This window comes from Pagrus pagrus, assembly GCF_965226575.1.
Source record: "Pagrus pagrus genome assembly, contig: HAP1_SCAFFOLD_33, whole genome shotgun sequence".
Lineage (NCBI taxonomy): Eukaryota > Metazoa > Chordata > Actinopteri > Spariformes > Sparidae > Pagrus > Pagrus pagrus.
This window is the reverse complement of record NW_028175430.1, coordinates 53,035-68,188: the sequence shown is the minus strand read 5'-3', so window position 1 is coordinate 68,188 and position 15,154 is coordinate 53,035. Positions and strand designations below refer to the sequence as shown.

The following is a 15,154-nucleotide window of genomic DNA, read 5'->3' as shown; positions in this document are numbered from 1 at the left end:
CAGGGGAAAGCCTGTTACTACTTGATGGAGATGGTTTTAACACCAGGGCCTCAAAAGAAGTAAATTTAATTTCCTGGTTGGAGCTTAAACTGAAAATAGATAGATGTAGATTAGAGCAACGCCTCCTCCCTGTTTAGAGGCCCGAGCAACATGGGCATAGTTATAATCAGGAGGGGAGGCTTCATTTAATGGCAGAAAAGTATTAGATTTCAGCCATGTTTCACATAAGCCAATCATGTCCAGCTTATGATCAGTAATCAAATCATTAATCAGTAAGGCTTTGGTTGACAGTGATCTAATATTAATAAAGCCAAGGAATTGGAACAAGGTACCTTTTAGTAGTTAGATTTGGCTGCCTATGCAGGTAGGGATGACGGGATGCCGGGATGCCATTGTGATTAGCTTTGGTATTTTATTATGCGAGACTGTGTAAGGTGCTTGCTAAGACATTTCCCCACTGTCAGAGGTGGAGATCAAGATTAAATTATTGTGGTTTATAGGGGTGTCAACATCTACACGTGTAAACGGGTACGCGGATAATAAATCATAACCGTTTAGAAAAGTTTACGTGTCATTTTTCCTCCTCGTTTATTTCTCACCAATATATAGGCCTATAGTATTTTTAGGGGTGATAATGTTGCCTAAAAGCTTCAGATAAAAACATTAACTAACTATACAATTAAATGTTCCCACTAGTGCAGTTATCCGCATACACAATAGATGCATAGGGCACAATGTTCTGTGATATATAAAAAAAACCCGCGGCCACAGCTATTTGTGTTTTTCAGACCAGCGAGACCACTTAAAGGCAAGACAGCTGCTGTGTAGAATAGGCTGCGGAGGACTTGAGAAGAGCGCGGCGCTCATCTTCTCCATGCGCAAATGTCGTCCTGCTGAAAACAAAAACTGTTAGTTTTTTTCGATTGCTAAGATGCATTGGTCGAAACTGAAGCGACATGTTCAAAACTCTTAACACAGTCTGCAAAACAGAAATGCATGTGGGCTTAACTGTCTCACTGCGTTTGGCCTCATTAGAAAGCATATGTTGGAGCCTATTGATTCTTTGTATTTATTATTTGGAAAATGGTATATGGTAATGGTATAAAATAATGCTAATGATAAGGATGACTATTCAGGATATATATTGTACATGAACTATTATTTATGATCGTTTTGCTGCTCAGGTCCCTCCTCCTAGTCAGGCCATCCTCCTCCTGTGATTAGGGAAAGAGGACAGCTGGTTTGTGCTTTTGTCTGTTTTTTGTGTTGAAGGAGTGAGGAGTGAAACAGTTTATCAACCACTAAATTACGTTTTTTATTTGCTCATTGTCTGAAGTCAACCCGGAGAATATTTCTGTTTATGTAAATAAATTCAAAACTTTTTGTTGAAACTGGAAACATCTCCGCGAGTGCTTATTATTAAGTGAGTCGTGGACCTCCTCCTCAGAAACTAGGGTTTTTTTTACCTTTTTTGAATGCAAGGAAGGAAAGTGGAAAGTCGGCGGATCACTCGCCGACAGATGAAGAAAGCAGCCGGCGGGCCGTGACTAAAATCAGCTGATCGACTCTGTGAACGAATGCGCCGTTGCGCTACAAAGAAACAATCGAACACTATGGAAGGCAAAGTTGTGGATTGTGGATGTGGATTGCAATAAAACGGGGACGTTGGAATGATGTTTAAGAATGAACTTAACGGAAATTAAAGGAATTTGTGTGGTTATTTGTGATGATGTCTGACACACCTGAGACCGCAACTGAGTCTGAGGACATGTTGAAATCGCGCATTGCTTCGCGCAGAGGCAGATTGGGAGCATGCACGAGGAGGACAAATGAAATAAAGGCTTTGATGACTGACGTTGGAAATGTTGATAAAGTCAATGACACATTTGAAGCGTTTAAAGGAGCTGTGGATGAATTTAAAAATGCTCACAAATCTGTGCAAGAGCTCTTATCAGAGGAGGAAAAGGAAAATGATTATTATGACTGGTATGAACCCAGAATAACTAACCTGAATTACTTCATGAAAGATGTTGAAACATGGAAAAGAGAAATTGCACAATCAAAAGTTGGACCACTGGACAGCATATCAAATGTGTCACACAAATCAAAGTCTTCCACTTCCACTGGATCATCAACCTCCAGATCTTCCTCAGTCTCCTCAGAGTTAAAAAAGGCCAAAGCGGAACAAGCTGCTGTGATGGCTCGAGCTGCTGCATTGAAAGAAAAACACACTTTGCAACTGGAGGAAACAAAACTGAAATCAAAGATGGAGCAAATGGAGCTGGAAGCAGACCTCGCAGCATCAACTGCTAAAATAAAAATCCTTCAAAGTGATGAGGTGGATCAGGAAGCTCTGGGTGATGGCATGAAGGAGTATTATGACTCTCACCATGAACCAGAAACAATGGAGAGCAATGTAGAATTTGCACAGTTAGGTGCAATACCCAAAACTCCACTTCACCAAACCATCTTAAGTCTCCACAGACCTCCACCTACAAGGGGTACCAACACACCAGAAAATAAACCTCAAAACAAGAATTTAACTGAAAAACATAAAAACGAAACTGCAAATCATAATCACACCATAACTAATGCTGCTCATGATAACTTGGATGTGGTTATTCAAAGACAAAGACAAATGACTTAGCAGAACTCATTGTCTCACAGCAAAACCTGTCTGTTACCTGCAAGAGAGATTTCTGTGTTTGATGGTAACCCATTGGCATATCAGTCTTTTATCCATGCATTTGAACACTTGGATTGAAGACAAGACTAAAAATAATCAGGACAGACTCTACTATCTTGAGCAGTTTATCTCTGGTTTACCAAGAGACTTGCACATGGATGGGAGCAGGGGCTATAGTGAAGCAAGACACCTCTTAAAAGAGCACTTTGGGAATGAAATGAAAGTTTCTGGAGCTTACCTGGAAAAAGCCTTGAACTGGACAGCGATTAAAGCCGAGGATGGGAAAACGCTGCATGCATATGCAATGTATTTGAGAGCATGTTGTAATGTAATGCAAGATTTACAGTATTTAGAGGAACTCGAGATCCCATCAAACCTAAGGCGAATAGCATCCAAACTACCCTACAAACTCCGGGAAAGGTGGCGAACCACAGCCTATGAGACACAACAGAGAACTGGCAGGAGAATCAGATTTCAGCACCTTGTGGATTTTGTGGAAAAACATTCTAAGATGCTTTTGGATCCGTTGTTCGGGGACATTCAAGACCAAATGACAACAAAAAAGTCTATCCCAAGAAGTAAAAATGAACCAAAATTAATAAGAGGCAAAAACAGCAGCTTCGCTACTTCAGTAGCAGTGAATACAGAGAAAGCAGGATGCGCTGTAAAACGCACTCTGATCGACCGCCCACAATTCAAAACACAGTCACATGACAACAAGGTTGAATTCTTAAGAAGCCATGGATACTGCTTTGGTTGCCTACTAAAAGGTCATCTAAGCAAAAAAGAAGATTAATGTGTCAAGTTTGTCAAATGAAACATCCTACTGTACTTCATATTCAAAGTGCAAAAGGCCCAAAACAGGAAAATCAACCAAAAGCCACTGCTGAGACAGAAGATAACCCCATAAGCAGTGCTCGTTTCAGCAGGTGATGGAACTGGGGCCGGGAGAGACTGTGCACTTGCGATTGTTCCAGTCAGAGTTAAGGTGGCAAAAGGGAGCAGGTATATTCAGACCTATGCCTTCCTCGATCCAGGCAGCACAGCAACATTTTGCACAGAAAATCTAATGAACCTGTTGAATGCGAAAGGACGCAAAACAGAGATACTTTTGCGAACAATGGGACAGGAAAACCCTGCAGGGACCTATGAGGTCAGAGGACTGGAGGTGGGAGACTTGGAGGGCTGCACATATCTGGACCTGCCGAAAGTTTACACGCAGAACAAAATCCCTGTCTCAAAGGAAAACATAATCACAGAAGCTGATTTGGAGAGGTGGCCTTATCTCAGTTAAAGGAAATTGAGGCAGACATTGAACTCCTCATTGGGACTGATGTTCCTCGAGCAATGGAGCCATGGAAAATAATAAACAGTCATGATAATGGACCATATGCAGTCCAAACCTTACTGGGATGGGTGGTAACTGGACCACTCAGTGTTAATAGTCCTGCAGAACGTGCTGGGCCCATTGCAGTGTCAAGTAACAGAATCTCTGTTGTTGAGTTGAAGGATCTACTCATCAGACAATATAACCAGGATTTCTCTGAGAACATGTATGAGGAGAAAATTGAGATGTCAGTTGAGGATAAACGTTTTATGGAGATTGATTCCAGCTCAGCATTCCTTAAAGATGGCCACTGTCATTTACCACTGCCTTTCAGGGATAAAGACAAGGTCATGCCTGATAACTATGATACGGTAAAGGAACGCACACTGCACCTTATGAAAAAATTTAAGAAGGATAAGACGTATGCCGAGGAATACACCTCCTTCATGGAGGACATTCTCAAAAAGGGTTATGGAGAGAAGGTTCCACCTCAGCAGCTTCGCAGAGGGGATGGACGGGTCTGGTATATCCCACATGATGGCATCTACCACAAGCGAAAACTCAAACCGAGGGTGGTGTTTGACTGTACATCCTCATTTCAAGGAACGTCTCTGAATAAGGAGCTCCTCCAAGGTCCAGACTTAACAAACGCCCTCATCGGAGTGCTATTAAGGTTTCGCCAAGAACAAACTGCAGTTATGGCAGACATTGAGGCAATGTTTTATCAAGTACATGTTGATGAAAAGGACAGAGACTTTCTGAGGTTTTTGTGGTGGCCAGAGGGTGATATCAGCAAACCGCTTGATGTTTACAGGATGAAAGTTCACCTCTTTGGCGCTGTATCATCCCCGAGCATTGCTAATTTTGCCCTGCGTCAAACTGCTGATGACAACCAGAAGCATTACTCTGATGAAGTTATGAAAACCATCAAAACTAACTTATGTGGGCGATTGCCTCCGATCTGTGGCAACAGCAGACCGAGCCATAAAGCTTGTCAAAGATCTCACTAAAGCCTGCGATCAGTGAGGTTTCACATTGACAAAATGGGTCAGCAATAACTGTGAGGTGTTAGCAAGCATTCCTGAGCATCACAGAGCAAAGGCAGTCAAGGAACTGGACCTGGGTAAAGAAAAGCTGAAAGAACAAATCACAGTCGAGCCTGCACTTGGAATCCACTGGAACACCCACAGTGACACCTTCAGCTTTAAAGTAACTGTCAACAGCCGGCCTGCAACCAGAAGAGGTATACTCTCCACAGTAAGTTCAGTTTATGACCCATTAGGTTTTCTCTCTCCTTTCATCCTGAAAGCCAAACAACTACTGCAAGAGCTCTGCAAATCCAGGTATGGATGGGATCAAGTTATTCCACAGGAATTTGCAATGCCCTGGCAGAGATGGATCGGGGAATTAATTCAGTTACGTGGGTTTCAAGCAGCAAGATGTATAAAGCCTGAGAACTACGACCCAGTGGCGACCGCTGAGCTGCATCACTTCTGCGATGCAAGTGAGTCAGGTTATGGTACAGTAAGCTACCTTAGACTAACAAATCACCAAGGCAAAATCCATATCTCCTTTATATTTGGAAAAGCCAGACTCTCACCTCTCAAGCAGATCACCATACCCAGGCTTGAACTCACTGCAGCAACATTGGCTGTAAAAGTGGATCGGATGCTGAGGAAGGAGCTGCATTTACCACTCACAGATTCAACTTTCTGGACAGATAGTACACCTGTATTGAAGTATATTCACAATCAAACAAAGAGATTTCATACATTTGTATCCAACAGAGTTGCAATGATCCATGATCTCTCTCACACAAGCCAGTGGAGATACATAAATTCAAGAGACAATCCAGCTGACGACGCATCACGAGGATTGCACGTGGAATCTTTCTTAAGATCAAGATGGCTGAGAGGTCCTGAATACCTGGTCAGAGGAAAAAAAGACATGGCCAAAGATCACACAAGGTCTAGGAGAGATATCAGCAAATGACCCTGAGGTGAAAAAGGAGGTCACAGTTAACAGTGTGGAAAAGGAGATCACAGTTAACTGTGAGGATTGAAAACCAACATCCGATATGCACATTAATCAAGTATCACTCATCATGGAACCGACTTCAGAGGTCTGTAGCCTGGATATTGAAGGTGAAAAAACTACTTAAATTGCTAAGTCAGCTAAGAAGGAGTCAGACACACTGCCTGGTGAGTCAGCTATCCACCTGGAGATGGCAAACTTCCTAACCACAGACTCATGCATAAATGCTGTACGCAGATTCATCTGCAGGAGAGGAGCAGTTATAAGTATCAGGACGGACTGTGGGACAAACTTTGTCGGGGCCCAAAGGGAACTACAAGAAGCTTTGAAAGAGCTGAATCATCAGAAGATTCAAAACACCCTTTTAACAGAGGGAGTAAAATGGACTTAACCCTCCTTTGTGAGCCCACCACGGCGGAGTCTGGGAAAGACTGATCAGACTAGTCAAAAAGATCCTCACATCTGTTCTAAAACAACAAACGCTGGACGATGAAACTCTATCAACAGCACTGTGTGAGGTAGAAGCCATCCTGAATGACCGACCGATAACTACAGTGTCAAGTGAACCCAATGATTTGGAACCACCAACCCCAAACCATTTGCTCCAACTGAAAGCGAAACAACTATGCCACCAGGAGATCATTATTCAAGGAAGAGGTGGAGACAAGCACAGTACCTTACAGATCTCTTCTGGAGATGGTGGACAAAAGAGTATCTTCCTCTCATGCAAGAAAGAAGTAAGTGGAAGAGCATAAAAAGGAACTTGAGTCCTGGAGATCTGGTCATCATTGTTGATAACACAGCACCAAGGAACTCATGGATTATGGGCCGTGTTGTAAAGACATTTCCAGATGCCAAGGGCTGTGTGAGAAGTGTTTTGGTTAAAACCAAAAGCAGTGCGATTCAACGACCAATAGATAAGCTCTGTCTTCTAATGGAGGCAGCAGGATAAATGGAGAGAGGCCGTGATTTTCCAGCCTTCACTATGGACCGTTTCAGATATTCTGACACGATTATGAACTTTGAGAAGACAGATAGTCATCATCGAGTAACTGAATGGACTTTGAATTTAAAGAGCATAATTAATTTCCCTTGTGTAATTGTTCTATTTTGGCTCCTTTTGAATCTTATTTATGTAATTGTTTTGCTAAAGCCAACAATTAGGGGCCGGGATGTTGGAGCCTATTGATTCTTTGTATTAATTATTTGGAAAATGGTATATGGTAATGGTATAAAATAATGCTAATGATAAGGATGACTATTCAGGATATATATTGTACATGAACTATTATTTATGATCGTTTTGCTGCTCAGGTCCCTCCTCCTAGTCAGGCCATCCTCCTCCTGTGATTAGGGAGAGAGGACAGCTGGTTTGTGCTTTTGTCTGTTTTTTGTGTTGAAGGAGTGAGGAGTGAAACAGTTTATCAACCACTAAATTACGTTTTTTATTTGCTCATTGTCTGAAGTCAACCCGGAGAATATTTCTGTTTATGTAAATAAATTCAAAACTTTTTGTTGAAACTGGAAACATCTCCGCGATTGCTTATTATTTAGTGAGTCGTGGACCTCCTCCTCAGAAACTACTCTGACCTTTTTTGAATGCAAGAGTAGCCATAACAGCATATACAAAAGGAGTGGCTTCTGATTCTTTTTCCTGTGCAAGTATGGATCAAAGAGCAGCGGGCAAAGTTGGTAGAGAGAGAAGAGCAGCCAGGAGAGGAAGGAGTTTAGTTTTATCTCTTACTGTAATTTGTATTCTACCCCTGGAATTCTGAGATTCTGCATTATTCTGTTTACGTAATCTTTATTTTTTGTATGGTCCTGAAGTACTTACGCAAAAGCACAAATGTTCTTGAATAAATCTCTGCATTCCTGATTCAGTGTTGTTGCAATATATTACAGCATATACTATAATTTAGAACCATTAAAGTGCAAAAGATCCTATATAAAATACTGATTTACCTGACAAAAATCATTCAAACTTGAAATATAAGATGTATTTGATGTAATGTTCTTTGTTGTTAGTATTTTGCCGTTCCGTTTGTTAAGAGTGATTGTGTGTGTTGTGAGACACACTTTTGGGCATGAGATTAACTGTTGAGCTGAGCTGCAAGATGGAAATGCAGACTGTGTTAAGAGTTTTGAACATGTCGCTTCAGTTTCGACCAATGCTCCTTAGCAATCGAAAAAAAATTGTAATGGCTTTTTATTTTAGCCTTTATTGTTACGTGTTGTTGTATACATTATATTGTTGGTTGGTGTTCTGTGTCGGCTTTTTACGACCTGATCACATATCCTCGCATCTAAAGAGGAGGAAAAAAACATCCCCCCCCACCCCCCCCGGACAGTTTTAGTGAATAATTGTGAGATTCCCCCTCTACTTTTTTAGCTTTGTGGATATAAAGGTGAAGTTTTTTCCTCTCACTTCAGCATACTTTGGCTTCTTTTTTAGTTTCTTTCTATCGCCAATTCCAGATTACTTTTACTATGTATTAAACTACGTATTAAAATTCAGAGGCAGCTTCCGTTGCGAGAGAGGGATGCAGTTTGAACTATAAGTTTAAAAACAAATTGTACAACTGTGAGAAATAGTTAAAACAATGATTAAAGAAGAAGGTTAAACCTTTTTCAGCTTTCACTCACGTTTTCTTTTCTGTCAAAATGATAGATTTTATTTTCAACTCATTTTACTTTCTGTCATAAGTAGGCCTAAGCCTTAAAATGTTAAATGAAGCTCTGTGATTTATCTGTTATGTTGGCTTTAATTTAGTACCTATTTGAAATAGGTCTACAAGAATCAAATCAAATCAAATTTTATTTGTATAGGCCAAATTCACAAATCACAGTTTGCCTCAGAGGGCTTTACAATCTGTACAGAGACGACACCCTCTGTCCTTCGACCCTCGATTCGAGTGAGGAAAAAGCTCTTTTAACAGGGTTAAGAATAACAGAATAACGTTGAATAAACGTTTTTGTCTGATAACTACTGGAATGGCTTTGATTTAATGGGATTAGGAGGCGGTTGAATGGAGGCAACTGCGATAGAAAGAGATCATAAATCTCAGACGTGTAACCGGGTACACGTCGGTTAGAAGCCCCGCGCATATTTGGAGCATGATTCAATGAGAGAGTGGCGAGGGAAGGTGACAGTCTCAATGTTGCAAACTAGGGTATCAGTCTGGTACTCTGCACTACAATACCATGTTAACTAGACTCCACACCAGCATTGACTGTATCGCTAGCAGGCTCTCTAGTCACCTGTGACCTGCCAAATGCTACATCCCTGATGTCAAACCTGCATCAAACACCTGTCTATATTGCTAGACAAAGCAGCAGCGCCGACTCCAGTAGGATGAAGGCCATCTGCTCTCAGACCACACAACCAGTGGCTTGCTCCCGCGCCTTCCACGCCGCGACCGAGCAGGGACAAATTCCACAGCAGCTGCCGACGAGACTAAGCTAGTGCTAAGGCTAGCAGGCCTGCTATCAGGCCTGGGGCTAACACTATCTGCAGTGCCCGTGTTTCTAACTGAGAGAAGCTGTTCTAGCTCACGGACACGTCTCTCTAATAGAGACACCCTATCTGCAACTGCAGATCAGTCAGCACAAGCCATCGTAACACTTGTTTGTCGAGGCTGTGTCGACTGCGGTGAAAGGCAAAAAGCAGTGAGCTAGGCTAAGCCTAGGAAGCTAACCGGGCAGTAACAGACTACCCAGTAACAGAAAAGCGGTTCGACAAAGTACGTACAAGTTATAAAGTCTAACGTTAGCTGCAGTACAAAACCAGTTTGACTATGAAATACTCAGAAATCGAAGAAAAACAGCCAAGATGGATAGAGAAAGAGAGAGACACAGTAAACAACAGCTTTCGATCTCACAGAAGTCCCGGTATGCGTCACAGGCAGCGTAAATATACTACTCTTACTCAGGAATTTCTCAGATTAGAGGTTGGGAAGAGCTAAGAGTGAAATGTAAACAGGAAGAAGACCTGGAGTGTAATTTTGAAGAAGGGGATCATTGTGTACTAGTAGTCAGTGTTTTTCTTTTAACTCTAGACATAAAATTACACAATACAATCTTATTCATAGAACATACTATACCCCTGACAGACTACATAAAATGTCTATAGTCAAAGTGCTTAATGATATTACAGGACTAACCATCCTCCTAATTCTCCTGGGTGACACATCTATGTTGAAAGTCAATAAAAACCAACTCAAATTTATTAGAATTGCCCTTATTACAGCCAACAAATGTATAGCTATGCATTGGAAAGATGTATTAGCATCATGCATACCAGGTGAAAAGACTATGTATAATTTGAAGGGTAAACCTGGAGAGTTCCAAAAGATCTGGGGTGGTTTTCTACCATATGTGGACACGGAGTCCACAATACAGTAATCCTCTTATATTTAAACAATGTCATGTGATTGTTAAACATGCTTATTCATCATTTGGTGCTGTTTCTAGCTTTATTTTTATTTGTCTTAATTTTTTTTTCTACCTCTCCCTGCCATTTAATCCCTCTCTGCAACAGTTGTGTTTTAGGCTATATATGTTTGTTTGTTTGTTTGTTTGTTTCTTTCTTTCTTTTATGATATACTGAAGGCTTGTATTTATTCTTACTAATCTGACTTGGTACACACTCTGTAGGAATGTATGGTCGGACCTGTGGGGATGGGCTGATCTGGTACCTATTTGTCATATTGTTGTACATTGCCCTTTCATTCAGCTCTAGGGTTGTTAAAAAATCTAATAAAGATATTGTTGAAGAAAAAATTTAACAATGTATATAACTATAAAGCAGTATAGTAACTGAAACTCTTACCACCATGTTTTCCCTCTCCACTTGAATGCAAACAAAAATGTAGAGCATGAGGGGTGGTAAGAGCTTCTTCCCCTCTGGGCTTCGTCATCATCAATCAAATCTCCACTGCATTCAACTACAAAGTATCCTTTGCAGAATGAAACTCGGGTGAATAAACCACGTCCTGTAAGAAAAAAATTAAGGACAAAAAAAACAAATTATGTCCACTACAATTGTTTTTTGATCTGTAGCTAAATGTATAAAAACACACACTGTAGATAAAGAACGAGAATTTATGAAAAAGTGGTAGTGGTGTGCTCATGCCCTGTCTTTATACTGTCAAACTAAATAAAATGCTGGAGCTCTTAAAGAATAGGGTCAACATGAGAAAAAAAAGCAATGGAGCAGGACAAAAATACTTGAGTTGGATTTAAATGCCTCTGTTCAAAACATGGCTACTTATGGAACGATAAAACACTGCCCTGTTTCAACCTAAAAGGCATTCATCAGGGTACAAAATGGTGAACAGAGGGCAAAAATGTTTATAACCTTGGTAAGGGGGGCCACCTAATCCTGACTGAGTGAATACCAGAGGTGGGAATTGTGGAGTCATCACATCATCTCCATGCCCTGTATTTGTTCTTTTCATGCACTAAACCAGCTGAGTCCAATCAGCACAGCTCTTCAGCCAGGAAGGTGAGCTAATTAGTGAATGCACCTGGTTCAGTGACTGAGCAGAACAAATACATGGCATGGAGATGACTTGATGACTCCACAATTCCCACCTCTGGTGAATACAGGAGGCTGACATCAGGACATCCCAATACAAGTCACGTTTAAGACGACACGCCTCCCCCACGTGTTCTTCCTGTACAGTACATCCTACACTTATAAGAAATACCCAAACATTAAATTGCATCCATTATTATATCCATCACAAGAACACATTCCTGTACCTTGCCATGTTTTGAATAAAGGATTTTAAATCCATTTTTATCATTTTTATCTTCCACTTCCTGCTTTTTCCCTTTTCAACATTTAAGTTCACTTCATGGCTGCATGATTGAGATGTGCTGCCAACTGCCAGCTATTAAGGTGACCCTGCTGGTATACGGTTCAGCCACGCAGCTGCTGCTGAGGTGATACATGCAGGCAGTGCATCACCTCAGCAGAGGGAGGAGGACAGGATGAATGGCTGTTACTGTATGACGTCTGTATTCTGTATCCTTTCTAAACTTTACTCAATATTACGATTTCAAGAATATGTATTTATTTTACCGACATTTTGACTAATTTCTAGTGATATATTAGTTTATATAGTGGTTTTTCCTGCTGTTAGCTTTACTGTTGCTGCTCTAGAAACAACATAATGTAACATAAAAATTAATAAAAAATTATCATCATCTGTTTCTGAATCTATTCTTGGAAAAAGAAAATAGTAAGCAAAAGAACTGATAAGGAGTATATGTACTGATAAGAAATGTATCACCACTTGTCCATCTATACATCTAGATAGACAGCCAGATAAACAATAACACATTTAACACTAACAACAATAACATTTATTCTCAGCAACAGGCTGCTCCTCCCTAAGTGCAAAACAAACAGACTCAAAGACTCCTTTGTCCCACGAGCCATCAAACTCTATAACTCTGCACTTGGTGGGAGGGGGAGGAGTAGCAGGAGAGTGGGGAAGGTGCATTCAACATGACCTGAACACCTAGACCTGTAGTGCTGTAAATGTGCAGTAACTACAATAACTGTACAATATCTCTGTGCAATAACAACAATAACTGTGCAATATCTACTGTGCAATGTACCATTTTTCTTATATTATTATATTTATTATATTTTTGTATTTATATATTTATACTTGCACTGTACCTGTCCTACACACAACTGTGCTCTTTTTGTGCTTTTACTTCTACTTTTTGTCTATTTGAACTCTGTGTGCTTTTCTTTTCTTTTTACTTTTTTACTGTACTGTCGGTCTTTGTGATGCTGCTGGAACCTCAATTTCCCTGAGTGAACCTTCCCAAGGGATAAATAAAGTACAATCTAATCTAATCTAATCTAACACCATCTTACCTTTCACTGCATTGATGTACTTCACCTCCAATCTCCATGTTTTGTCAGTCTTTAAAACAACATGGTGACAGGCATCTTTAAGAAGACTGATCCTTGGTGGCATTTCAAACTGCAAAGAAATTAATAAAAAATGAGATAGCTTAGGCATCACTTCTAGTTAAATTAGATTACAGGGTTTTAAACAATATGTTACCTGAGTAACATATGGACTCTTCCCCTTAGCAAACTGAGAAACAGGAAGTGCAAACATTCAATTTTTACCATCTCTCTCCACCTGCCACTTTTGAAGCATTTAAACTGATGACGAGACTCAAACAACAGAGTACTTGGTCTTCTGTTCTTTTTATTGTGCTATGCCAACTCAATTTCTGTTAAATCCAACCTAAACTTAGTTGTGAAATATTGAGTTTATTGTGTAATGAAATCAATCAGTACAGTCGAGTCTAGATCAGGGTAAACCTTTTCAGACGCACCTTCCAACAATCGCCCAGTAGTCTATCTTAATTAATCCAAAGCAATTTATTGCGATCCCAAACGAACTCCATAAATCAGGATGCACAATTCCAAACGATCAACCAATGGATAATCAACAAATGAAACGAAACTGATAGTAAACTGATGGTATTCGGTGGTTAAAAAACTGTACGATCACCCCGTCCATGTCCAAGGGAAATCACTTCCTGCTTTCCCGTTTAAACACACCTGACAATTAATCATCAAGCCACAGATGATACCATAAGCAAACCATAGGGGGAACAATCATTTCAACTAACCAAGGCATAACACTGTTTCATGAAAATATGTAGCCTACAATAATATAATAATTCTAAACATAAAAATAAAACGCATAAATACCAGTATTCAAACAGAAACATTTCATATATGAGCAATATGGCTCCAACAGTAGGTTCCCTAAATCCTTCATTTAACATATTGCTCGTTTATTATTTTCTTCTATGATATAAAGATATATATTCTCTGAATTTGATTTCCACTGACATGATTTAGGTTACACGTCCACTACGTTTTTAAGTAATATTCCAAGCAAAACCTGGCTTGCTACACTGCTTAATAACTATAACCAACCAACATTAAAATCGTTCGAAATTAACTGCGCCTTGTCTGAAAAGCATGGCTCTAAAAACTTTGCCTGCTTCAACATGGTTGGATTATCGTCGCCCACATAAGCATGACTTCAGGTTAAATTTGGATCGAGTCAAGTGCATTGTGCTGCGAAACCAATCACCCATCCCCCCACACCAGGTGTGATGGACTCGATGAATATGGCCGCTATACTCCTACCCTGGCACAGATAAAAAAGAAAAATAAATAAGATAACTGACACCCGAACATGCAAATGACCTTAATTTTAACGAGTCAGTCCACCATGGTACCCGAAAACTCTGATAACTGTCTTAATTAGCTGACTGTTAACTCTAGCAAGTGCTAATTAGTGATACACCTGTGTTCGGCTAGCGACCCTTAAACAAGAAAGCCGACAGTTTTAGTAAATAAATAAATGACTACACAACGCATCAAACTGTCATGGCATTACGCTACTGTATATCTCAAGAAAATACTGAATACTTACTGAACACGCCGCTTGTTTACCCTGTTTCATCGACTTCAGCGGTGGCACGGAGCTGTTGCTGTGGCTCGGAGTTGTTACGCTGGCGGTTGTATGACAGCCAACTTCCGGTCAGATTTCACATTAAAAGCATACCGGCGGAAGTCACAATGTAATGGCGATTTAACGAAGGAAAGGTAACGTGCTACTCAGCAAATTAAATGAATATTATTTTTTTATTCAAAGAAACTTCTTCCAGTTGACCCGCATGCCTTTGGGTGAACACTAGTTGAGATTTAATGAGCTTTCTTCAACAGTGGTTTTCTCTTTGCCACTCTACAATAAAGCTTTGACTGATGAAGAACCCAGGCAACAGTTGTTGTATACCGAATTTTCAGCTTTCCCCCATTTCTGAAAATGTTTCTTTTTTTGTATATTTTTTTATATATAAGAGGAAAACATCCAAAGGGGTGAATAATACAAATCCATATACAGTATATATACATATTTATGTGCATAAGCGTGAGTTGAAACAAACAAAAGATCAAAAAACAAAATATAAAGGATTCATTTTACCACATTCACAAAGTACATGCAAGGTACATACAGTATTACCTGATCCTTGATACTATCAATTAACAAGTA

The 15,154-nt window shown here is 40.1% G+C and overlaps 1 protein-coding gene across 1 annotated transcript in view; it reads right to left on the bottom strand.

Moving 5' to 3' along the window:
* Window positions 1-14,616, bottom strand: part of LOC311253694 (histone-lysine N-methyltransferase set-1-like) — a 41,987-nt gene extending 27,371 nt beyond the window's left edge. Inside the window, exons 1-3 of the mRNA XM_084384191.1 lie at window positions 14,534-14,616; window positions 12,943-13,051; window positions 10,876-11,038 (exon numbers count right to left, since the gene is read on the bottom strand). Of these exons, the coding sequence (XP_084240317.1) occupies window positions 10,876-11,038; window positions 12,943-13,051; window positions 14,534-14,563 (302 nt within the window). The 5' untranslated portion in view covers window positions 14,564-14,616. The remainder of the gene's footprint in view (window positions 1-10,875; window positions 11,039-12,942; window positions 13,052-14,533) is intronic.
* Window positions 14,617-15,154: the final 538 nt, after the last annotated feature.